We start from the raw sequence: 24,835 nt of genomic DNA, 5'->3' as shown, positions 1-24,835 counted from the left end.
CCTAAACTAACTTTCACTTGAATTACATATTTGATATCCCAGGAATTCCATGACATGACATTTTATTTACTCTTATTTTATTTTATGCTCCTAGAAGATACTTTTGTCAACAAATCAACAAATTATAAAAAGGTCTTTGTTACGTTATATATTCCATTTTTTCCCTGAGAAATGAAACACTATAAGTATGTCTTTGGGCCCAAACTGGGTCTTTGGATATTTGGACAATGGCTGCCTGGTTCCTGAGAAATCTTATGAATCTTTTCTCTACTGAGGAGAACACTGACTTTTTTTTTCCTTCCTTCTCTTCCTTTGCTATCCATCTATCTGTACATCCCATCATCTATCTATCTGTCCATCCACCCATCTATCCATCTGTCCAACCGTCTATCTGTCTCTCTGTCTATCTATCGGTCTGTCCACCCATCCATCTTCTATCCATCTGTCCATCCATTCATTGTGTTTGGAAAGCACCTTGGCAATACATTCAAGATTAGTAAAAATATTTATACATTTCTGCTCATTCCAGGGAATTTTTTATAAGAATCTAAAAATTGAAAATATCTGAAGCTAGGGAAGTAATTAAATACAAATAGATGACATATGTAGCCATGAACAGTTATGAAGACAATAGTAATATGGAGATATGTATGATGTTACCTTAAACAGACAGAGAAGAATACCATATTACACTTCAATTAGCAACTGTCAGCATCATCTCTGTGTATTGAGAAGGCCAGGAAGTGCTCACTGCACTTTGCAAATAGCTCATCTGGTTGGGTGGGGAAAACTTTGTATATTATTTTTCATGGTAATGATTTCCATAATTGCTGTTTCAAGGCCCCTTATTCAATAATTTTAATCAGATTTTTAAGAATTCAGCATTACGTTCCAAAGAGATTAGACTTCCTCCAGCAATGAATATGGAGGAGCCACAGACAGGTCTGCAAGTGCTTGGAAGGGCAAACACGTGCACACAGAAAGCATCCTGTTGCTCTGCTTATGTCAGGTTTTCTTACTTTTTATGTCTTTACTAGTTTAATTACTAATCTACTTGTTTTAATTACTTATTTAAATTGCTAAATTAACATTTAAATAAAAAGTCTTCTTGTTTCTTTAATTTATGCTCCCCTTTGATTTTATATAATCACTAGACTGTAGAATTTGAATTTTTATCTGTCTCTAAAAATTAATGAATTCTGACTCCTCACAGAGAGGGACATAATTACAAGTATTATTAGACCCATTCCAGAATCAAGAGGAATAATGGGTTCCTGGTGCTGTGGAGGAACTCCAGAATTTGTTGGAGATCAGAACTGGAGAGCACTTTTTTTTTTCCTTTTTTCCTTCGTTCGCTAGGCTTGACTTTCACAATTATTAGTTTTCACTTCATTCTGTTTCATTTAATTTCCATCAAGGGCTTCATGTGCCTGTGGTCTCATGTTTGGAGGAGGAAGAAGCCCACCTGCCTGAGCTGTTCCTGTCTGTCCTCCGTAGAGCCCTGGGTGCGGGCTCAGGACGCAGGGCTCCCGCAGGTGGGCTCCCGCAGGTGGGAGGGAGCCGCAGCCCCTGGCTGGTGGACCCACCCCGCACTTCACCTGCTCTTATCCTCCTGCTCTGGGGGACACATGCCCCCGCAGACCAGCGGCTGGACCGGAGCAGGCTCTCATGGAGCAGGAATTGCCAACCCGAGGCTGGCTGCACTGAGCACCTAAGCACAAACCAGGAACGGGAAATGGCCTTGTTTCTGTGTATAATTGAGAAAGCAAAAACTGATGCCCCGAAAGCCCACTGAACTGTTTTGTTTGACCCACAGAGTGGTTTATACAAACTGGAAATCCAGGTGTCTGGCTTCTCTTGAAAAAATAGGAGTATCTGGCCGCAGCGGGCTTCATGTTCTCGCAGACAGCAGATGTTGGCTGGTGGAAGGGGGTAGCAGCTGCCCATCCCCCACAGAGGCTACACTCACTGACTTCCAGCCAGACTGGCCTCTGAGTTGCAAACCCCCTGAGTCCAGGAACAAAGGGATGGCCTCCAAAGTCACTGTCTTTTGCAAGAACGTTGCCAAAAGCTGGGGTTCACACTCTGTCTATTCTGTATTTTTTCTGTGTCTGCAGGGTTCTGTCCTTCCTGTCCTTCTGCATCTTTTTTTCTTTTTACCCCTTGTGTCTCAGATGCTTTCTTTTTGTTCCTCTTTTCTTTCTTTTTGCTCTTCCTTTTATTTCTATTTCTCTTATTAAAAGAACAGAAAACAAAAACATTTTCCACTTATTCTTATTGTAATATTTATTTCATAGGCTACTCTGTTCTTAATTTTTAAAGTACGTGAGGAAAATATTTTATACCTATGTCTTTAAAAGACCTGAAAAGAAAGTAGCAGCTTCATTTTCTGGCCCCGCACCTGCTGTCCTATGCAGGCTAAGGGTGGCCTGACGCAGCGCTTCCGTCTGTGCTCTGTCATTAGACATTAAACAAGTGTGTCCTCGGAGCAAGGCCCTGGGCTAGACCAGGCGGGTGGGTGGGTGTGTGGAGGCAAGGATTAAGAAACAGGTTGACTCTTGGGGACCTTTCCACCCAGATCTAAAGAAGCACGCATTCGCATGACATCTGTTCAGTGGAGGCTCCTTGGGCAGGGAGCCCCAGGTGGGAAGGAGAGAAAAGCAGGGATGTCAGCAGCAGATAGGGCTCAGAGAGGGACGTCCGGCAGCCCCTGAAAGGCGAACACGATTAGAAGACACGTGGGAAGTAGGTCCTTGCTCAGTAGTAAGCAGGCTGAGCAGTGAAAATCTGGTGGGCAGCTGGGGCGAGTCAGCCACCCCGGCGCAGGTGGTCTGGGAGCAGTTGGACGGCCAGGTGGTGGTGTAGGGACCCAGGAGAAAGACAGGAGCAGGCCATCCAGCCCTTGACTCAATGCTCCAGTCTTTGCTGGAAACGGAAAGCGATGGGAGTTTTGAGGACAGGCCTGTGTGCTATAGGAAAATAAAGCTGGACCAATGTGAGGAGGTTGGGAGCAGGGAAAGATTGCAGGCAAGGAGCGCCTGGGACTGCTACTGGCCCCGGTGAAGCAGACGGAGGTCCTGGTGAAGGCAGTGACTAGGGAAACCAGGAGGGATGACTCTAAGTCCCGAGACAGAAGCAAAATTGAGTCTGGCTGCATTTCGTGTGCGGGCGGATGAGGTTGCAGCAACATGCTGTGCTGTGTGGGGCGCAGGTGCGGATCTCACCTGCCCCCAGTCCGGAGGCGTAAGGGGCCATGGAGCGGAAAACCGGGGCTCCCTCGAGGAAGAGGGCGCTGCAAGGTGCTGTAGGGTGAATGAAATAAGAAGGGATATTTGAGTGCGTACAATGCAAACACTACGCACATCTTTATTTAACTGAAATCCTGTGAGCGGCAGTTACTTTATAGTCTTCTTACTTTACAGATGATAAAACAGGTTTATAGAGGCTAAAATATCTTTTTCTGAGTCACGTAGCTGGTAGCTGAGAGTCTCCAGGGCTGAACTTGGCTTTGTTGAATTCCGCCGAGCCACCTCATTTCTAGGTCGCATCCGGGGTCGGCTGCAGCCAGCGGCCCAGGACCCAGGAGGGTGCCTCAGCCTTGGGCATATGGTTCCCCCCCAGGTCCGTGAGCCCACTTCTGCAGGTCCTGGTGGCCACTGCACATTGCCCTGAAATAAAGCTTACGCATGCAAAATACTGAGTCAGGAGAGCCTAACGCAAGACCTCCTGGTGTTTGCAGGTGGAATCACCTGTTTTCAAGGTGAGAGACTTTGCTCGGTGGCAGGTCCCCTCTGCTCTGTAGTAGCTGCATCTTCACGCTTCTTCTGGCTTTTAGAACTGATGCGGGACTGCTGCCTGCTTCTGTCCAACTCCAAATGCAGGTGCATCAAGGGCCCGGATGCGGAGGGTGGCTGCCATCCCCTCGAGGACTGCCAGGCCCACACGGGCCCTCCTTCCTTGTGGCCTGGGAAGGGCGGCTTCCGACCCCCATCTCTCCGAGCCCCCGGGGGGTTGCACACAGTGTCCTCCTAACTCGTTTAATCTTTTCAATGTCTGGCTTTGGTTTTATCATAACTAATCTTGTTTATTTCGTTCTCATTTTCCTCTATGAGGAGATTTGCACAAGACAGCCCATGGATATATTTATGCTTCCTGCTCTTCATTTCCTTCCCATTACGTGATAATTTGGGGCATTCTATCATTCTATATCTCTTTCTTTCACTAATGGCCACCTTTCCTTCCCTGCATTTCTAATCACATATATATTTATCTATTACATGAAAACAATGTACACCAGCCCTTTAGGTAAGTGTCTCACCAGAAACATGCCTACAGTTTTATACATGTGCGGTTGTCATATATGTGGACTGATATTTTTTAAAGTCAGGATAATGTTATTAAAAATTGTGTTAGTGATTATGATTAAATAGCCCCAAATAATGCAAAATGTAGACTGCACACCAACCTCACCAGCGAGGTAGGTGCAAACATTATAGATGGAATATTGGCGAGTTGAACTCACTCATGTGTCAGAATCATAATGTGCTCCGAATCAGGTACTCGTGGCAACAGCATTTAAATATCAAGAAATCAATCAACAAAACCCATTACAACTACAAAATAACAGAAAATCCTATGATTACATCACAAGACCCAGAAAACGTACCTGGTAAAGCTTATCAGCAACTTCTAATAAAATTTCTGGGTAAGATGAGAGTGAAACCTGCTTAAATATGATAAAAATCATTTACCATAAGCCATCTAGAAGTGAAACCCATTCTCAATGGCGAACAGTGAAACCATTTCACTTATAGTCAGGCCAGAGTACTCAGCATCACTATTCATATTTAATGTGTTCTTGGAGATAGCAGGAAATGCAATACACAAGCAAACTAAGAGGTGGGGAGAGGAGCTAGAAAATGGAAGAAAAAGGTCTCTCTTTTCCTGGTAACATGATTCTATCCCTAGAAAATCTAAAAGATGTTAGTTAAACAAGCTGCAATTAATAAGAAAAAAATTTCCATATGGCTGAATACAAGAAATACATAAATAAATCAATAGCTCTCTCTTCATGAATATAAGTACCTAGAAGTGTGAGTAGTCCATTCACTGTATGAACAAAAACTATAGAGTCCTATATTAAATCTAAGAACAGTGTAAGATTTAAAGCAAACTCTAAGATCTTTTTGAATATTTGAAAAAATCTAAGGGTATAATGTAATCTTAGATAAGAAGATAAAATTAAATATGCTAAATCTCTTAAAATTGATATCAGACTTTAATACAATCCTAATTAGAACTATGGAAGAAATTTAATGTTAAACATTTGATAAAATATCTTAATTGCCATACACAAGAGTAAACACCTGAATGAAGCCATAAAAACTTTTAAACGTATGGTAACGTGTACTCGTTTGCCTGATACAAAACACACAAGAAAGAATTGCACTAGCTCAGGAACAGTAACAGCTATCACTTTTGAGTACTTGTGATGCACCAGGCATTGGAATGACTTCATTGAATTTTCACATCCACCATGAGGCACAGATATTATCTCCATTTTACAGAGGCACAGAGAGGGTAAGAAATTTTCTGAATTTCACATAGTAAGTGGTATAAGCAGCAGACACATCACAGACTTTTTGAATCCATGCTATAAGCTCAAAACCCTCCACATTTGTAGGGGAATAGCACGGAGAGGGGTGCAAGACTACAGAATTCAGATGGACGTTCCAGTGTCAGGGAGTATTTGATACATCGGGGGAATCGATGGCATAATTAGAAAACAGCACCAGGGGCGCCCAGGTGGCTCAATCATTTAAGCGTCCACCTTTGCTTAGGTCATGATCGCAGGGTCCTGGGATCGAGTACCGCATCGGGCTCCCCGCTCAGCGGGAAGCCTGCTTCTCCTTCTCCCACTCCCCCCTCGCATGCTCTGTCTCTTTCACTCGCTCTCAAATAAATAAATAAAATCTAAAAAAAAAAAGAAAAGAAAAACTACGCTATCTACAAGGAGATAATGTTGGATTTCACAAATATACGAAATTAAATTCCACTTGGAGTAAAGGTTTAATGTTAGAAAGAAAACTCATTGCTTGGTTTAGCACAAAAGAGAGAAAATTTCCAAAATATGAATTCCAGAAGCTGTAAAAAAAGGAGCCTTATTTAACTTCCATAGAAATGTCTTAAATTTTAAAAGTTAAAAGGCAAAATCAATAGACAAATAGCAGACAATATTTGCAGTCCAGGGAACAAATGAAAGGCTAGTATCTACAAACTACAAAGACTTCTTCCAAACTGATCAGGAAAGGACAAAGAATCTGGTCGAAAATGGGCAGAAATATTTCAAGAATTGACCTCAGGCAAACCTGAAACCACAGCTCGCTTTGCTTGGGAGATTTATCCTGATTCAAACAGTCTTGGAGCAGATGTTCAGGAATGTGCTAGCATTGGATGTGGTTTTGCATCCATTATTTGCACCTGGTGAAAGGGTGGACCTATGCCTACAATTTACAGTCATCGGTGGCTTGGGGGCTACGATGGTCAGAAGTGCATGAAACCATTCCTAAGAATGACAATGATGGGCTTCTCAAAAGAGCATAACAAAATCCTCACTGTCTCAGCTCATCACTAGCAGCTGACCCTTTGTCAAGGAATGTGACCCGTACTGATTTCTAATGGTAGAAAGTCACATTCTTTGCTGGTTTCTGTTGGTCTTATCTTTATACCAGTAACATCATGGCCACTATTATAACAACTAGGATTATATGCGGGTATAGCCATTCATTTATTCAGCAAACATTTACGGAGCATCTCTTACGTGCCAGTCCCTGTTAGGCACCAGGAATACAGGTATGACAAAACAGACTACACTTCTCTTCTTGACGTTTGGTCCTGGCCATGGGAATTTAAGATGATCAGAATTATCCTCCTAAAATAAACAACCTTAAAGCAGGACAACATAGGAGGGAAACAACAATTTTCATACTTTGGACAATAGGCAGTTCACAGCTGTGATCCCTGAGAGAAGGAAAACAAATTAAATGAGCTCAGCCGTCACCTGAGCATTCTGCATAAAGGTTATTGCTGGACTTCACCAAGAGGAAAAACTCAAGGCTACCATCTTGCTGAGTCAAGAAGACAGACCAGAGTTTGGGGGGGGGGCAGAAAATGGCTACAGTTTATATGACAGAGCCCAAGAAGGGGAAGCTACCCAGAGAATGTTCAAAATATCTGCATAGTGTTCCCTTTGAGACTTGTGTTGATTATTGATCCTTATACATAAGGAGTGAAACACCACAAGTCAGGATAAAATAAAGTTTCAAGTGAAGAACGATTATCAGACCTATAAGGTGAAAAATTCCCAGAGTTCATGCACTGCCAAGAATCATTTCAGTTTCTCCAAGCAACAAGACATTAACACTCTGGAAGAGCAACCCCTTAGGGGCAAAGGACAGTTAGCCCTAAAATGATGGCTATTATAGAACAACCTTTAAAACATCTTAAAGACACACTTTGAAAGAATGGAGTTAATCCCCACATAATTAACTGCCTGTCATAAAAAGTCCAGCATTCTTTGGAGAAACATGAAAAATCCAAGAGAAAATTCAAAATATCTCATGTTCATTTTTTTTAAAATTACTGTATAAACAAAGAAGCAGGAAATGTGACCTATAATAAGGAGAAAAATTAGTCAATAGAAACAGACCCACAAATAAAGAGCTAATAGAGTTAGTAGAAAAACATATTAAAACTGCCATGACAAATGTGTTCCAGATGCTCAAAGATATAAAGAAAATCATGAGCATTATGATAATAAAAATTAAAGATTATAAAATACCCTAATAAAGTTTCTAGAGATTAAAAATGAAATATAAAAATAAAAAAATCTCTAGATTAACAACAGACTGGACACTACAGGGAAGCCAAGGGAGAAACCCTGAACTTTAACTGAAAGCAATAGACAGTTTCCAAAAAGGGCACCTGGGTGGCTCAGTTGGTTAAGCATCTGCCTTTGGCTCAGGTCATGATCCCAGGGTCCTGGGATCGAGTTCTGCACCGGGCTCCCTACTCAGTGCAGAGCCTGCTTCTCCGTCTTCCCTCACCTTGCTTGGGCTCTCTCGCTCTCTCTCTCTTTCTCTCTCAAATAAATAAAATCTTTTTAAAAAAGTCTCCAAAATGAGGAACTGATAGGCGAAAAAGTATTTAAACAAAATTTGTACTGCGCCTCAGTGACTTGTTAGACAACACAAAATGGGCAAATACAGCTGTTACTAAAGTCCTAGAAAGGAAGACAAGAGAAACTGTTGAAGAATAATGACTGAACTTTTTAAATTTGATACCAGAACTCAATAAATCTCAAGCATAATAGACATAAATAGAACCACACCAAAGCATAGGATAATCAGGTTACTGAACACTAGTGAAAAGGAGAACATTTTCATGGCAGCTAAGGAAAGAGACATATTATGTACAGAAAAACAAAGAACAGTGACAGCACACTCCTTACCAGACATTTTGCAAGTCAGAGGACAGTGGAATGGCACCTTTAAAGCCCTGGGAAAAAAATAAAAGTGTCAATGTAGAATTCTACATGCAACAAAAATATCTTTCAACACTAAAAATAAAATAAAGAAACTGGAAACAAAATCTGAGCATGTTCATTGGCCACACACTAGCACTATGAGAAATTGAAAGGAAGTTCTTTGGAGTAAGAAAGATTATACCAGCTGAAAATTTGGATCTACATAATGGAAGGAGGAATGCCAGGAATGGTACATATGGTCAACATGTAGCTAAGCTTTTGGTGGAAACTTAAAGAAAATGAATTAACTAGTCCTGAAAAAATACATCTGTCTTTTTATAAAAGGGTCCATTAAATAATGTGGTGAAACTAGCCTCCTCCTTTTAATGTAAACTTATATAAGACTTCTAATTCTTTTTTCCAATGCTACATGTTGACTAACACACAAACATATACACATAAAATCTTTGGAATGTGTTAGGATTCTCTTGAGCAGGACACACAGGAGGAGCAATCTGATACAATATGGGTGGGAGGTAACTACAATATAAAGAAAAGGTTTTCTATATCATTATGTCCGTAAGTTCCCCCTATTACTCCTAGAGGATTCAAAGGTTAGTTTTAAAAAGGAAGACCCAATTATAAGCCTTCTATGATATGTACTTTCAATATAAAGACATAGGTTAAAATTAAATGGATGTAAAAAGATATTCTCTCCAAACACTACCTAAAGGAAAGCTGGAATAGTTATATTAATATCAAAGTAGACTACAGAAGAGCCCTTATTACCAGAAATAAAAATAAATATTTCATAATGAGAAAGGAGTCAGTTCTTCAAGAAGGCATAAGAATCCTGAAGGCGGGGCACGTGATGTGATGAGCACCGGGTGTTATGCGCAGCTGATGAATTACTGAACTCCACATCTGAAACTCATGATGTACGATACGTTAGCTAATTGAACTTAAATAAAAAATTTCTTTAAAAATTAAAAAAAAATCCTGAAGGTGTATGCCACCAGCGACAGAGCTATAAGATTTAAAGCGATAACTGGTTGAACCCAAACCAAAAATGGACGAATCTACAATTAAAGTTGGAGATTCCAACAGTCCTCTCTGAATACTTGATAGAACATGTAGGAAAAAAGACCAGTGCAGACAGCAAAGTGTTGAAAACACTGTTAGCCCACGACCTGCCTGACATCTGTAGATCACACCACTCACTAATAGCAAGGAGCACATGCATTATGCGTGCACATGGAGTATTCACCAAAACTGATAAAGTCTGGGCCACTAAACAAGTCTCAACATATCTCAAATGCTGAAAATTATACAAAAGATAGGCTCTAACAAATACATAATTAAACTAGAAATGAACAACAGAAAAATATCTGGAATGTAGACTGATGATTAAAGATTAAACAACCTGCTTTTAAGTGACAAATCGGCCAAAGAAGAAATCAGATGGAAATTAGATAATATTGTGAAATGAAGGAAAATTAGGATTGTATAATATCAAAATTTATGGTGTGCAGGTAGGCAGCACTTACAGGGAAATGTATAGCTTTAAGTGCTCATATTATTAGATTTAAGCTTTCACCTTAAGAAACTAGAAGAAAAAAGAGAAATTAAACATAATTACACAGAAGAAAGGCAATAAAGAGAAGAAACCGATTGTATGGGAAAGAAAAAATAGTGGAAAAAACAAAAAAAGGACAACACCAAAGCTGGTTTTTGGAAAAGATCAATAAAATTGATCAAGAACAAAGATAAAGGACAAAAAATCAATAATAGGAACAGAGGAAGGTCCATCAGTACAGGTATGGAAAAAATAATGGAAAATATTAGTAATAGCCTTATATCAATAAATTTGACAATGAAATGAAAATAAATGAAACGAAATGAAAAAGTCCCTGAAAGATACAAATTATCACAGTTCACTGAAAATGAAATAGGTAGCCTCAATAGTCCTACATCAATTTAAAAAATTGAATTAATAGGCAAAAAGCTCCACATCTGGAAAACTCGAGGTGCAAATGACTTCACCGGTGAATTCAGTGTTTAAGAAAAACATTACATCAGTTCTGTGCAAACTTACAAAACAAACACTTCCCAAGTCATTTATTAGGTTAGCACTGCCCCCAAATAACCAGACGAGGTTATTAGCAGAAAAGAAAACCACAGACTAATTTCCCGCATGAACACAGGTGCAAAAATCCTCCACAAAATAGCAAATCCAGTCCAGCAATATATAAAAGGCTAATACATCATGGCCAAATAGAGTTTATCCAAGGAATGCAAGTTTGCTTCAACATTTGAACATCAAACAATGTAATTTACCATTTCGACAGACTAAAAAGAGCAAAACAACATAATCATCTCAGTAAATACAGAAAAAGCATTTGAGATTATTCAACACTCATTATAAAACTCAACATCCATTATAAAAATTCTGAGCAAACTGGAAATAGACAGGAACGTCTTCACTTGATAACAGACATCTGCAAAAGCACCTTCCACTAATGTACCAGTGAGGAGTGAACGCCTTCTCCCTCAGATCAGGGGAAAGGTGAGGTGCCCACCCTCGTGACTTCTGCTGGGCATCGTCCTGGCGGTTCTCTAGAGTGTAATTAGGCCATAAAAAGAAGCAGTAACGCATCCAGTTAGGAAAGGAAGAAAAAGAACTCTTTAGTCAGAGAAAATATGATTACATAGAAAATTCTAAAGAATCTACAAAAAAAAAAAATTGCTAGAACAATTAATGAAATTTAGCAGAGTTGCAGAGCATAAGGTTCCGAGTACCAAGATTAATTCTATTTCTGTCTGTTAGCAATAAACAATTGAATATTGAGACATGTATATTTTATATATACAAAACATCAGTAATACCAAATACTTTGGGATACATTTAACAAAATATGGGCAAGAGCTATACCCTGGAAACTACAAAGCATCGCTGAGAGAAATTAAAGATTTCTTTTAAAATCTCTCCTATCAAGGAGCTTACATTCTAGTGAAGGGGACGAGCACTAGATAAATAAGTTAAATGTACGTTATTGTAATATGATTAAGCCTAGGAAAATAAGGGAAGAGGGTAAGGAAACGTCAGAGGCAGACTATTGAAATTTCTAGATGTCATGGCCACTGAAGAGAGGCAAGGCCTCACTTAGGAGGCTTTTGAGAAGAAAGCTGACAGGTGACCATCTAGAGCATTTCAGGCAGGAACAAGACCATCACAAGGACCACGAGGCCAACATGTACCCAGCTTGCTCTGGGAAGATGTGGACAGCAGTGTGGCTGGGGTGAGGGGGCCAAGGGGCCATACTTGGAGATGGGGACCGAGAGTTGATGGGGACTAGGCGGCAGGCCCACTGCTCAGTGGGAACTTTGACATTCAGTCCACGTGTGATGGAAACTGAGGGGGTGTGAGTGGGGGGGGCGGGGTGATGATTCCTGTACAGAGAGGGCTCTGACCCAAGGGGCTAGAATAGACTGCAGGGGGCAAAGTCAGAGCCTGGGAGACAGCTGGAAGCTCACTGCAATGGCCCAAGAAGAAGGACCCATGCTTAGACCAGGAGGAGCGGGGGGCAGGGGGGGGACTGTTCTGAATAGACTTTGATGGAAGACCCCCAGCAGTTTCTGCTCGGCTAGATGTCAGGTGTGTAGACAGAAGAGAAAGGAGAACCAGGAGCTTGGCCAGAGCAGCTGAGTGGGTGAGGTTGCCGTGTTGGAGATGAGGAGGACTGTCCCTGGGGCTGGAGGGAGAGGGGATAGGATGTGAGAGGCTCTGTTTTATCCCTGTTACAATGAGACACCCACCTGACATTCAGGTGGAGACGCCAGGGAGGCAGTGGAGCCTAAGCTCAGGGTCAGGTCCAGCCGGATTCGGGGGGGTGGGGGGTGAGGTCTGGGACACGTGGCAGTTGAAATCCTCAGCAGGTACCTGGTTTTCACAGCCACGAGGCTGGATGGTATCACCTACGATGTGATTTCTGATCGAAAAGCAAAGAAGCCCAATTATTAATGTTGGTTAGTCCAGCATTCAGAGGTCAGGGAAAAGAAGGGAGCCAGCAAAGGTACAGGAAGAGAAACCTCAGGGAAGAGTGAGGAGAAAACCAGGTGTGCATCCTGGAAGCCAAGTGGACACAGGGTTTTGAGGAGGAGAAGGTGATCGGTGTGCCAAGAGGAGAGCTGAGAAATCATCACGGCGTGAAGCACGTTAGGGTCTGGTAACGTTGAGAAGAGGAGTTTGGGTTGAGTGGGGATGAAAACATGGTAGGAGTGAACTTCAGAAAAACATAGAAGAAAACTCAGAGCATAGCAAGTACCTTCAAGGAGATATGGATGCAGTTTTCTGAAGATAAAATCCACATTGCCCAAAACATACCCAGTGAGGATCGAATGTGCCCGTCGCGGGGAAGTATTAACTGAGCTCTCAGTGAGGCACCAGCATCCATGCATCAGAAGGTCAAAGCCCAGAATACAGATCAGTGCTTCCTGCTGCCCGAGAAGGGAGAAAGTATGCATTCATTCATCAGTAGTGAGAGTGTTAATTCCAAAAACATTTTTTAACATTTTTTTAAAGATTTTATTTATTTATTTGACAGAGACACAGCGAGAGAGAGCACAAGCAGGGGGAGTGGGAGAGGGAGAAGCAGGCTTCCCGTGGAGCAGGGAGCCCAATGCGGGGCTCGATCCCAGGACCCCGGGGTCATGACCTGAGCCAAAGGCAGATGCTTAACTAGTGAGCCACCCAGGCGCCCATCCAAAAACATTTTTGAAAAGCAATTTGACAATATCTATTTGCATTTTTTTTAAAAACTTGAAAATCACCAATCCCACCCTTAGATATCTGTCCCATAAAAAATTGTTAAAAGCTCACACCCACCAGTAAAGAAACATGGAGGAGGATTTTATTACAACGTTGCATATCATGACCACCCTGGACACACAGGACAGCCCATCCTCATCACTCAACAGCTTCTGTGTTTGCGGGCTTGCCAGTGTGCTAAAATGTGTTTGTGGCATCCAGACCAACGTTCCCAGGGCTTTTGCAGTCATTCCCAGGCATGTGTATAGTGGCAAAAACATTGGAGTTCCCGAGCTCACACTGTGCACAAGTGTTTTTTAGGGGGTGTGGCCTAGGGAGTGCCATGTTTTCCACGTTTTTGTGGTTTTTTCTTGGAGATCATGTTGTTTGGAATGGTCCCCGAGGATAGTGCCGAAGTGCCGGGTAATGATCCGAAATGCAAGAAGGCTGTGATGTGTCTTACGGAGGAAACCCGCGTTAGGTGAGCTGCGTCCAGGCACGAGTTACACTGCCGTCCCTGTGAGTTCCGTGTGAATGCGTCAGCAGCACGTATTCAATAAGATGCCTTTAAACAGAAGCACGCGTAGGACAGGGTTATGTGTTGACTGGTTGACAAGAGGATTGTGACCAGAGCCTCGCTGAAACCTAGCCCTGCATTTCCCCTAGGAAATGCTTCAGTATTCTCTAACTCGGGGTTTGTGGACACTTCCCAGAACATAACTCCCATGAATACCAAGAATCTTCTGGAACTACCCTTTAGTAAGGACCTTGTAAATCAAGGTATATCCACACCACAGAATACTATGCAAGCTCTAAAGATCAGCAATCCAAGCTAAACCGATTGTTGCAGGGAAAACCCAAGTGAGAGATGGGTGAGCTGCAATGTCACTTTTCGCTGTGGTTACACATCCGTATGTTTGCACGTGGCTGTAGGATTGTCAGTAGGGTGGCCCGCACCAGGCTGATGGAGAGGGCTCTTCCAAGTGGGCGTGGGGGTCTGCCCATCAGGGTGAGCGCAGCCAAGGAGGTGGGGGAAATTAAAGGGAGACAGGATTTTTGATGATGTCGTTTATGTAAAAATGCCTATGTCCCATGAAGACATTTGAAGGAAGACGCACTGTTAGTTGTCTGCACACTGACCAAATCGTGGGTCGGTGTCTATGATGGCTTAAAAGCGAGGTAGAAAATAACGTGTAGACTGTGATTCTCTTTTAGGAACCAGTCTGCTTAATGTAAGCTTCTAAGCGTACGAATGAGCAAGCGAACCCGTGTTTAAAGATACAGAGAGGGGGCGCCTGGGTGGCTCAGTCGTTGGGCGTCTGCCTTCGGCTCAGGTCGTGATCCCAGGGTCCTGGGATCGAGCCCCACATCGGGCTCCCTGCTCGGCGGGAAGTCCGCTTCTCCCTCTCCCACTCCCCCTGCTTGTGTTCCCTCTCTCGCTGTGTCTCTCTCTGTCAAATAAATAAATAAAATCTTTAAAAAAAATAAAATAAAAAATAAAGATACAGAGAGGATGGGAGTCTTGTGGGGAAGGGATTACTGGTTTTCATCTTTACTTCCATTGATTTGTTTCCATAGATACCGTAAGTATTGCTTTGCTGCAACTTGAAGAAAAAAAAAAACGAGTAAAACCTGAAAAAGTATCAACTACCTGAATATTATTCGGCAAAGAAAGGATATTGCCATCTTTAATACAGTTTAGCGAGTTCACTGCATACAAATTTTATTAGCAGGTTTTGAAAACGGCACCAGCAAGCACAGATTCCCTACAAGATTCTGAGCTGTGTTATTTAACGCTGTAAAATCCTTTGTTTTGTTTTTTTTCTTTTAGGAATCATTAAGAGCCATCCGATATGAAATATCTCCAGATAAGGAGTACGCTCTGTTCTCATACAATGTGGAGCCAGTGAGTACCGCTCTTTTCTATTTAAAAAAAAAAAAAAAGTTTCTCTCTTTTGAGACCTTATTGAGTATTTTCCCTTGATCCTTCATTCTTAGTGATCTTGGAATCCTGAAAACAGTGGGTGAGTCCTGAATTAGTCTCTTTTTATGCCACACTGCCACCTAGGAGAGAAGACAGGTATAAAAATCCCTTTGGCAGGGGAAAAAAAAAATTAGTCCTTTTAGGGGTAAATTCATAGGATTTTCCTGAGGGAGAGGGTGAGAAGTTGTCTTTTTATAAAGATTTATCTTACCCTTTTGTGCCGTCATTTTTCTTCCCATTTTCTCAATCATACCATAAATTTTATCCTGAGAACAAAAAGCAACGGCCAGGTTCTCCCTAAACTAGAATAAAATGTTAATTATCTCCTAGCCATTGTAGTATTCTAGAGAAGACTTGAAATATCACTTTCATTATATAAATCCCTGTTTTTAGCACTTCATCTGAGTCTCCCATAAAACTGCACCAGGATTTTCCATAAAATCTCACCCTGGGCTTTAGCAGCAGCCTAAAACTAGCTCTTTTTTTTTTTTTTTCTTTTTGTCTTTTAACAGCCTCATATTTTAAAATTCATCTCGGCTCTTTAATTTTAAATGAGCTAGAAGGTGAAATTTATTTGTATAAGTGTAGCAGATGTTCAGCTTACAAGAGATTAGCAACTTTAGAAATGTGCATTTGTGGAACTTTATTCTCCGGCAAGTAAAAGATAGAATTCCTCTGCCTTTCCAGTTCTTCTGAGACCATTCTGTCCAGAGTTTTGTCACGCTTCTGTGAGCTCTAAGGGTACCTGCATTGTCATTCCAGCCTGGATGGCTTCCTGGTGGGTTGAGAGGCCCTTGCCCCGGCAAGGGGAGGACGGGCTTGTGGCGTTCATCCCACGGGAGCAGCTGAGAGATTGGTGTACATGGAGATCCAAGTCCAATCCTAGGATTTTTAGCATTTCTTGTAAGAGTTATTTGACGACTGGATTATTTATTGGAGATTTCCATTTTTTTCCCTCGAAATGTAGATCTTTTAAAAAAAAGAACCCTATCTTCACTTTTCCATTTTCTGATTTTTTTTAATGTCCATTACATAAAAGTTTTCATTTTTCCCACCCACATTCTGTGGAACAGCTGGTCATCTTTATCTACTGGATTGGGGATGGCTAGTGGAGTGGGCATGGTAAAAGGCAACTTTTAGCCTTGGGATGCTACATGTCCTACGCCCACCCCTGCACTCACCTCTTTAAGCTTCAAGCGCATGGATATATGATATACATGGATCACAGAGTACTTCGGTCCTTTTACGGAAACTACCAAAAATGTAATCTCTACACTTGAATAAGAGAAAAAAACTCAGTAGATACTTGAAGGACTTTCATAGGGATGGGGTAATGGCTTTGTCCTGGGTTTCTCTGGGAAACACAGCCAACACCCAAGTGAGAAAAGCATAGAAAGACAGATTTCAGGTCATCTTGCTCTAGAGCATCTTTTAACAATAGGAGCATCCCTACAATGGGAGATTCCTGCTTCTGGAAGCCTTCAGAACAAAGTCTTGTATTTGTTCTCCCAAATCTTGCAGAAGAGATTCTCCCATCTGCTCAATGGGAGCATGTGGGCTCATCAATGATTCTGTGGTTCTGTGCATGGTAGACTTCCCCACCACTTTTCCTTGGTCTTTCCCGATGCTCCTTCTTGCAAGAGTGCCCTGGGCCCCCATTCCAAGGGATGGCTGTTTTGCTAAATGTGAGTCTTCACCATGTAGAACACGGGTGATAAACAGACACCTTGAAAGAACCCTTTCTCACCACGCAGCATCCGTTTGCCTTTGGAGTAGGATTGTGTTGTTTCCTCAACTGAGGAAAAATGTAAGACATTTAGAGTGGATTTAGTGAACAACAAAAATAATTCGAGTGTTGAAAATGTGTGTGCTACGTAAAAAAAATCTGTGGAAATGGATACTTTAAACTTGACTCAGAGGAGCAACCCTCCCTGGTTTCAAGTAGTGAGCTGTCCCCATTGTAGGACTACGCAAGGGTTCTGCTCTGCGGGAAACATTAGTCCTCTAATGGGGTCTCCACCAACGACACTTGGAGTTAGGAGGTATTAGGAATAACTGCCTAACTGGATAAACTGAGTTGCAGATACTTTCAGAAAAGGGGGTGGGTTGCAAGGGAAGGGTCTAGGTCTCTAATACTGGAGAAAGTGCAACAAACTGGGACTCCCCACTTTGTTTTTAGTGTCAATATAATTATCCCTGGATATTCTAAAAAAAAAAAAAAAAAGTTTCCATATTCAAATACATGTAAGAACTTTAAATAAAATTAAAAAAGTTTCTTTAGTGCAGGATGTTTTGAAACTTTTTTATATTCTCGTGAGGGTTATATAGTATTTCCCAAATGGGTACTACAATATGTGATTCCTATCTAATGTTAAGGAAACTAGACTTCTGTCTTTGGATCCATGTTTATCACATTCCTATTTGTGTGCTTCAGAGGCAGCCAGGATACCTCCTTTCTAGGAACTAACTCAACTTTTCATTGAAAAGGCGATCATAAAAAAGTATTTTTGTATGAACCAACTGTCCAATTACAAGGCATCTCTCATGTAAGAGAATAAATATTTCATTTGTAATAAAATGTCAGTATATTGGGTTACAGCTTCACCCCAAAAATCCAAATATTGCACATTCCCTTCCAACCACCACTTTTCCCTGCTGCCTGCCCACAGTGGACTGCAAGTCAGATGGCCCCAGACTCAAGTTCAGTCCGCTGCGTCTTTTGAGCCCAGCCTCTCACCTTAAAAAGGGGTCAGGGACGCCTGGGTGGCTGAGTCAGTTAAGCGGCTGCCTTCAGCTCAGGTCATGATCCCGAGGCCCTGGGATGGAGTCCTGCATCGGGCTCCCTGCTCAGCAGGGAGTCTGCTTCTCCCTCTGCCTGCCGCTCCCCCTGCTTGTGTGCTCTCTCTTGCTCTCTCTCTCTGACAAACAAACAAAAACAAAGGGTCAGTGGGTATCCAGCTGTGCTGCCTAGGGGACCGACTGTGACAGCACATGGGAAGCTCTTACCTGGCAAACTACAGGTGCCCCGACAACAGTGTCCCTCTCCAGGGCTTGGACACGGGGCTGTTTCCTCAGGAAGATTCGAGCTTCTTCCATGGTGATGTCTCCAGTTACTCTTTTATTTAAAAAACAAAACAAAACAAAACTGGGCAGTAATGTGGGCAGAAGAGATACACTACTTACATCACGGACCCTGCACCATAGCTGTGGAAGCATGCAAACCAGGCCACATGGGACTGCCAAGAGGAGTTTCATGAGCATCAAACAAAAGGATTTGGCCCGTTTAGGTGGACCCGGAAAGGCTTCCAGGAGGCATCGAAACTTCAGCTGAACTCTGATGGAGTCCTTGTGGCCTGAGGATGTGTGGTGAATAAGAGGAACAGAGAAACCCAGTGGGGCTAGAGAGAAGACGGGGTTTACCCATCAGGTTTCGGGCTACAAGGAAGGTGGCAGAATCTTGAGCTGTTCACGGATTTGCTTTTGCAATTGAGTTTCAAGTGACTCTGGGACATTTAATAAGAGTACAATTTACAAGTCAATAACTGGAAAGATGGGTGTGAATCTCCTAAGCAGTGTCTGGAATAGAGAAAATCTGCAAAGTAATTAACTTAAAGGAGGAAAATACAACCATGGGTGTGAATGACGTGACCCACAGGGACAATTACAGGAAACACATGGAAGTGAAGAAGGCATAAGACTGGGTCTTGCAGAAATTCGATACATTGTAAAGCTTATAAAGGGTAAATCTTCCAAGGAGTAAGAAGAGAGGTTGAACAATAGGAGAAAAGGCAACAAAGCATCTTATTATGTATGTAACAGAAAGGAAATGCTCTGTGGCCTCTGAAGGTTTTACCAGCGCCTGGGCTCAGCCCCCAGGCAGGTCTTCCTTCTCTCAAGGTGATCTCCCTCCTCCTTGTGGCGAGAGGTGCCATCCACAAGATGCTGAAGTCCTAGCTCATGTTTCTGTCCTGCACCTTCCTCTCAGCCCCAGGATTGGTCACCATTGTGACCAACTGGCTCTGGATGCCTTTGGACCTTCTGTGGAGCCTTGTGTGCTTTGGAAGTCTACCTGCGGGGCTGAAAGAGGGAGCATTATCCCCTAGCCTCTGTCCTCCATCCCTGAAGGGTAGCCCAAGCCAATGAGTGCCAGCAAGCGCACTTCCAGCTTGCATACTTTTGAGCACAGAGAGGCTCCGTGGCTGTGTCCAGGGCCAGGGGTGAGGCCCTCTCCGGCTGCACCCACCTGAGGTTGGGTGAAGCTTGCATGTAATCACCCACCTTGGCGGTGGCTCGAGTAGAAGGGCTGGGGAAGGTGGTCCACGCGGAGAGGCCGGGAGAGAATGAGAAGAACAGATGGTCCAGGAGTTTGGATACAGATAGTAAGGCAGTGTCTTGAGGACAATAAGAGTTGAAGGAGGGATATTTTAAGTTTATAATAGTAATTGTGTGTGTCTTCCTCTCATGTCTTCAGACTAATTGCAATGTGACATCATTTCCCAGTTGTTTGACATAAACATTTGACATCTATTTATTTGTCAGCTACTCAGAGAAAGAAGGTTTTTTTTTAACCTCCTGTCTACCCCCACCCCTCGCATGAGACCGTCCTCATCTGTTTGGTGCACCGGTCGATGACACATGCGGTTTGGGGGCGTTCTGACCCATCAGAGCAGCAAGCAGGCAGAGCCCGGGGCGTCAGCAAGACAGCATTCCCAGCACTTATGACCTCACGGCAGCCATGCCTTCCCGGTTGAGTTCTGTTGGCGAGAAACACGTCACTGGGCTCAGCCCACCCGTGAGGCGAGGGGACTCCACAAGGAGTGCATGCGGGGAGTGGGGGGTCGTCGGGAGGCTTTCAGACGCTGCCTGGCGTACCATGTGTAAGGAAGTATGCTTCCTCACATCTATAGGGCACTTGAAGATCCTGCAGTCTGCTAAAGAACACAGTACACCTGCCGGGAGAGTATAATAACTTGCTTTCTTCCCCTGCCCTGAGTGCCGAGAAGTTGGAGAAGGCTGGGGAGGGCTGGGCTGGGGGCAGGAACACCGGGCGGGTCATCACTCCTCTGCAAGCCACTTGCTGATGACCAAGGGGGGCCAAACCACCTTAATCTTCATCAGAGAATTGGAGATACTGTGTTGTTCATTAGTGACCCAGGGATATAATGGATACCAATGATGGAAACCACTGTGAATAATAACCCACTTGTCTGGGTCATGCTGCAATTAAATGAGTCATGTCAGAAGACGCCTAGCCCAGATCCTGATATAGAGTGGATTCTCTCCCTATGTAATCCCTTTTACTGTTTTATTTTTATTGTATTTTCAAGCTCGGTGGCATAAAGATGCTACATAAATCCAGGGAAGCACAGTATTACGATGATCCTCTTAGGAACCCGAGTGAAAACTTACTCTTTTTTTTATATATATACCTCCAGAATCTCAAATTTAGCAATAAAATTAGAATGCAGGGAAAAATCATTAGGTCATTAAACGTGGACATATTTCTTGTGGTTTCCTGGTACATATCTTAAAGAGCTTTTAAAGTTTTGTGCTGGAAAAGGAAAGCATACAAAGAAATATTATGTTCTTTTGTTCTTCTACGGATTATATATTAGTAGTTAATGATGACACCACTTACTAGTTGGGGAAGTTAATCAAGTAATTTGCTATTCTAAATGCAGATGGTGGTTCGTAGAGCCTGGTTTTCTGTCTCTGGCCATCTCCAGAGCCCCCGCCCGCATCCACGGCAGAGAAGTTTGGGGATAGATCTGCGAGGGGTGAACAGCCTAGGGCATTTCCCATCACACAGAGGCAGAAAGTGGGGTTTTTCCCGAGTCTCTAGCACTGAAAACTTCTAGACCTTCTGCCATCTCTGTTTTTCCTCAAGGTGGATGGTAAAAGCTGGTGTCCTAGCAGGAAGCCCCTGGTCCCTGAGCTTCCCAGACCCTGATCCTTGGCGGAGAGAGACGTCATATCCAGCTTCTAGAACCTGCTTCCATGAACCCAAGTTTATCTTGCTCAAACCTGAGAAAGGGGGATGTGATACTGGGCTTTTCACTGCAGAAATCTGAAGCAGTTTAACATTTGATCGATTCCTGTGCTTCTCCTGCCCTTGGAGTGAGGTCCTGCAGCCCATTCATGCCACCTAAGGGATGATGAACTTCTAATTCAGGTAGAGCTTGGAAAGCACTCAAACACGGACAGTCCCGATCAAGCACGTTTGGTGGGGTGACCCTGCCCTGAATTGGCAGTTCACCTGTCAGGTGGAGTTACCCATCACCCACATCTAGGAGACTTTATAAACATAAGGGATTAGCGAGAAATTATCGGCCCCATATTCATGGGCTAACTCTGTTGGAAATGAATTTACATAATTCTGGGGATATGACTTCCTGCAGCTGATAACAGCTGTGGTTGTCGTGTGGTCCCGTGGTTCTTAGTACACCCCTTCTTGCCGGGAAGAACCGATGAAATCTCCGCCCAGGGGTATCTAAGGGAGACGTGTTTCTTAATTCTCGGGCTGTTGAACTAGATCTTTCCGCTTTATCTGAGAGCCTTTTCTGGGCCCGCCTCTGGGAGCCTGCGGATGCCAATGGTTCTTGCTGGACCAATCTCTTACGCATTTCCAGGTGTAGGGACTGATGTCAGCATTGAAGGGAGCCCTCTGTCTCCGTCCGCAGCCACCCGCAGCACACGGAAGAGTGAGGCTTGGTCAGGCGCCTTCCCACAGCCGCTCCGATGGCAGGAGGCGAGGCTGGCCTTCAGAGAATTCTCCCGCCTCCTCTCCAGGGCCCAAAGCCACCCTGTCCCCCCGGAAGCATGCCCAGACCTTTCCCCCTTTATTCTGTGATCAGATCCGCTGTTGCCATTCCAACTGTCTTTCCTGTAGCCAGATTTGTGCAAGAAATTGCCCACACTGCTGTGTTAGCACCCTGACAGTGGGCTGCTAACCGTCCAAGGCCTGGTTATCTGCCAGCTGCTTACTCTGTTCGACTGCTGGACATTGTCATTCTGTTCCGGAACCTGGACCGGATCGCCCGACGGAAGAACCAGGCGGCACTCGGAGATCTTGGAGGATAGGAGGTTTATTTAACGCCGGCGGGCTCAGAGGAGAGTGGTCTCCAAAGGTCTGAGCCCCGAGCACAAACAAAGGGGGTAATTTATACACTTCTACTTCCGCATACTGGGCACTTCTGGTGCGTGCGTGAAGGGGGGCAGGGAGAGGAACCTGGAAGAGCCCCGGGACAGGGGCTGGGACTCTCTCGCTGGCTTGGTGGGCCATCTTAGGACACAGATTTCCCTTATCAATTCGGGTTTTGAAACACCTGTTTTCACAGAGCACATCTCGGAGCACTAAGCATGCGGTTCCAGAAGCTTGTGAAAGTCCAACAAAGCAAAGTTCCTGCAAAACTACGTAAGGGCCACACCACCGTAAGGCAGAGGGCGTGGATTTCCGCCCCACCCCCCCACGAATGTCCTGTCTGGTGTCACCGACTGGGCATAAATTCTTCCTTGTCTGGTAGTTTGCAATGATAGGTTCTTAGCGTCTTTTGGTGTATTGTTTTTTGTAGTTGTATTGTTTTAACACAAAACTGGTTCAAAACATATACACGCACAGAATTTTGGTGTTTTGTTTATGTGCCTTTCTATTCAGGTTTTGGAGCTAAATTTAAAAGCACAAAACTCAGCCTAGGAAATATGTGGCTCAAACAGTGGTGGTTTTCTCAACCAAATGCAAACATTGTTAAGGTAATTGTGTGGGGAGAGGTGCACGCGCGTGCATGGAGCTCTGGCAGGAGGGAAGAAATAGGGGATCTAACTTACCTGAAATAGTCCACGGATCAGAAAGTTTGAAGATGAATACTTCTGAGTACAGTTTCCATAGGGTGCTTGACATACTAGTTTGTATCGTGGAGTGCTGCCGAAGGAGGCTGCTTCTGCGTCCCCACGGGTGGAAGGACCGCCAGGAGCCCTGCAAGCAGGGCGGGGCCTGCAGCGCGAGTGGCTGTAGCCAGCCGTGGCCGGTGGCCTGCGTGCTGTGGTTGTGAGTCCAGGAAGCCTCTCCGCTCTCAGCACGGTAAGCTGATCGCTGCCGCAGTAGCCTCCTCATTGGTCTCTCTGCTTCTCCTCTAGCTCCCTGTCCAGGCTGGTCTCCACAGGTCGCAGATGCTCTTTCAGACTGAAATAAGGTCAGGTCAGTTTTCTCCTGGGCCCGTGGCTTTCAGCACAGGTCGGCGGGATGCTGTGTCTGCAGGGGCCTGGGGCCTGCGCGTCCTTCTCCACCTGCTCTGTCTGGTGTAGCGGCCTTCCCTCTGTGGCTCTAACATGCCACACCCCTGCCGACCCCAGGGCCTTTGAACTCACTGTGCCCTCTCCAGAATGTCCGGCTTCTGGGAAAGGGCCCCCCCGCGAGGTGGAGGAAGGAAGGAGGAGGTGACTGGAGACATCTTCGGCAGAGTGGTGAGAGGATCACTGAGTTTCTTTGGAGGCATTCTCTTAGTTTTCCCAGGAACTTGTGAGACAAGGTCACTTGCTGACGATGATGGCAGAGGCGTGGGGGGTTCTGAAGAAGTGTGGTTTGAAGGGAGCTGGTAGTTTCAGGTGGCAGGAAAGCCAGCCAGCCGCCCATCCGGCCGCTGGTGGATCAGCAGGCTCGTTGGGGTCTGGTGTATGGTACCAGCTGAGGCTGGAAGTCTGGCAGGTGAGTGAAATTGGGAGTTCAACAGTGTTTTGGAAGGCGTGATTTTCCGGAGGAGCCGTGGAAACTCACGGGGTGGTGGAGGGAAGTGAGGTCGGGCGGGGCCTGCAGGAGGAAGGGGGTCAGAAGTCTGCAGTGGTCAGGGGATGTGAGCACAGGTGGTAGAAGGACAGGGGCAGCTGCGGGAAAACGGGACAGTGCTCACAGCAGAGACGGAGGACACACGCGCCACGAACCGCAGGGCAGGCGTTTCAGGGGACGCCGCGGCGTGGAAGGTCGGAGAAGCGAGGGAGAGGCTCAGACGGCTGACGGTGAGCAGCTTCGAGGAGACGGGTGGCGGCCTCAGCTTCCCCAGGTGAGCGGCGGTAACAGAACCACGGTCATTCCTGGAGGCCACCGGCCCGTGCAGGGTCTCTGAGTAATCCAGATGCATGAGGGAAGTTTGTGTCATTGGTAAAAAAAAAAAAAATGAGGAAATGTACGTGGAAATGAGGTTTGCTGAGTGACACGGTGAGGTATTAGAGAATACTTAATTGCTTCGATTATGAACAGCCATCATTGTAATGTAGTGAGGGGAAAAATGACTCAAATTCTTCCTGAAAGATTCGGTCCTCAGTTCCAATTTAGCAGTCCATTATTGTGGGTGAGCTCGTTAGCAGCAATTATATGCAGAGACACAAAGCTGATTAATAGGAGGACGGAGCTACTAGGGCCTTCTGAACAACAATTAGGGCTCAGAGACTTTCACCAAAGATCATTATCTCTACTTGGTGGTTGGAGCATTTTTTTCTCTTACTACAAACTGGAAGGAATTCATCATTG

General features: G+C 44.2%; 1 protein-coding gene across 5 annotated transcripts in view; it reads left to right on the top strand.

Annotated features, from left to right (window-relative positions):
* DPP6 (dipeptidyl peptidase like 6) overlaps positions 1–24,835 on the top strand; it is a 905,150-nt gene that overhangs the window by 628,628 nt on the left and 251,687 nt on the right. For all 5 annotated transcript variants that reach the window (XM_032394354.1, XM_032394352.1, XM_032394353.1 and 2 more), the window contains exon 5: positions 15,163–15,237. In XM_032394354.1, coding sequence (XP_032250245.1) covers positions 15,163–15,237 — 75 coding nt within the window. The remainder of the gene's footprint in view (positions 1–15,162; positions 15,238–24,835) is intronic.

This window comes from Phoca vitulina, unplaced genomic scaffold (genome assembly GCF_004348235.1).
Source record: "Phoca vitulina isolate PV1807 unplaced genomic scaffold, GSC_HSeal_1.0 scaffold80, whole genome shotgun sequence".
Lineage (NCBI taxonomy): Eukaryota > Metazoa > Chordata > Mammalia > Carnivora > Phocidae > Phoca > Phoca vitulina.
The sequence above is the reverse complement of the archived record's forward strand: the minus strand, read 5'-3'. Positions and strand labels throughout refer to the sequence as shown.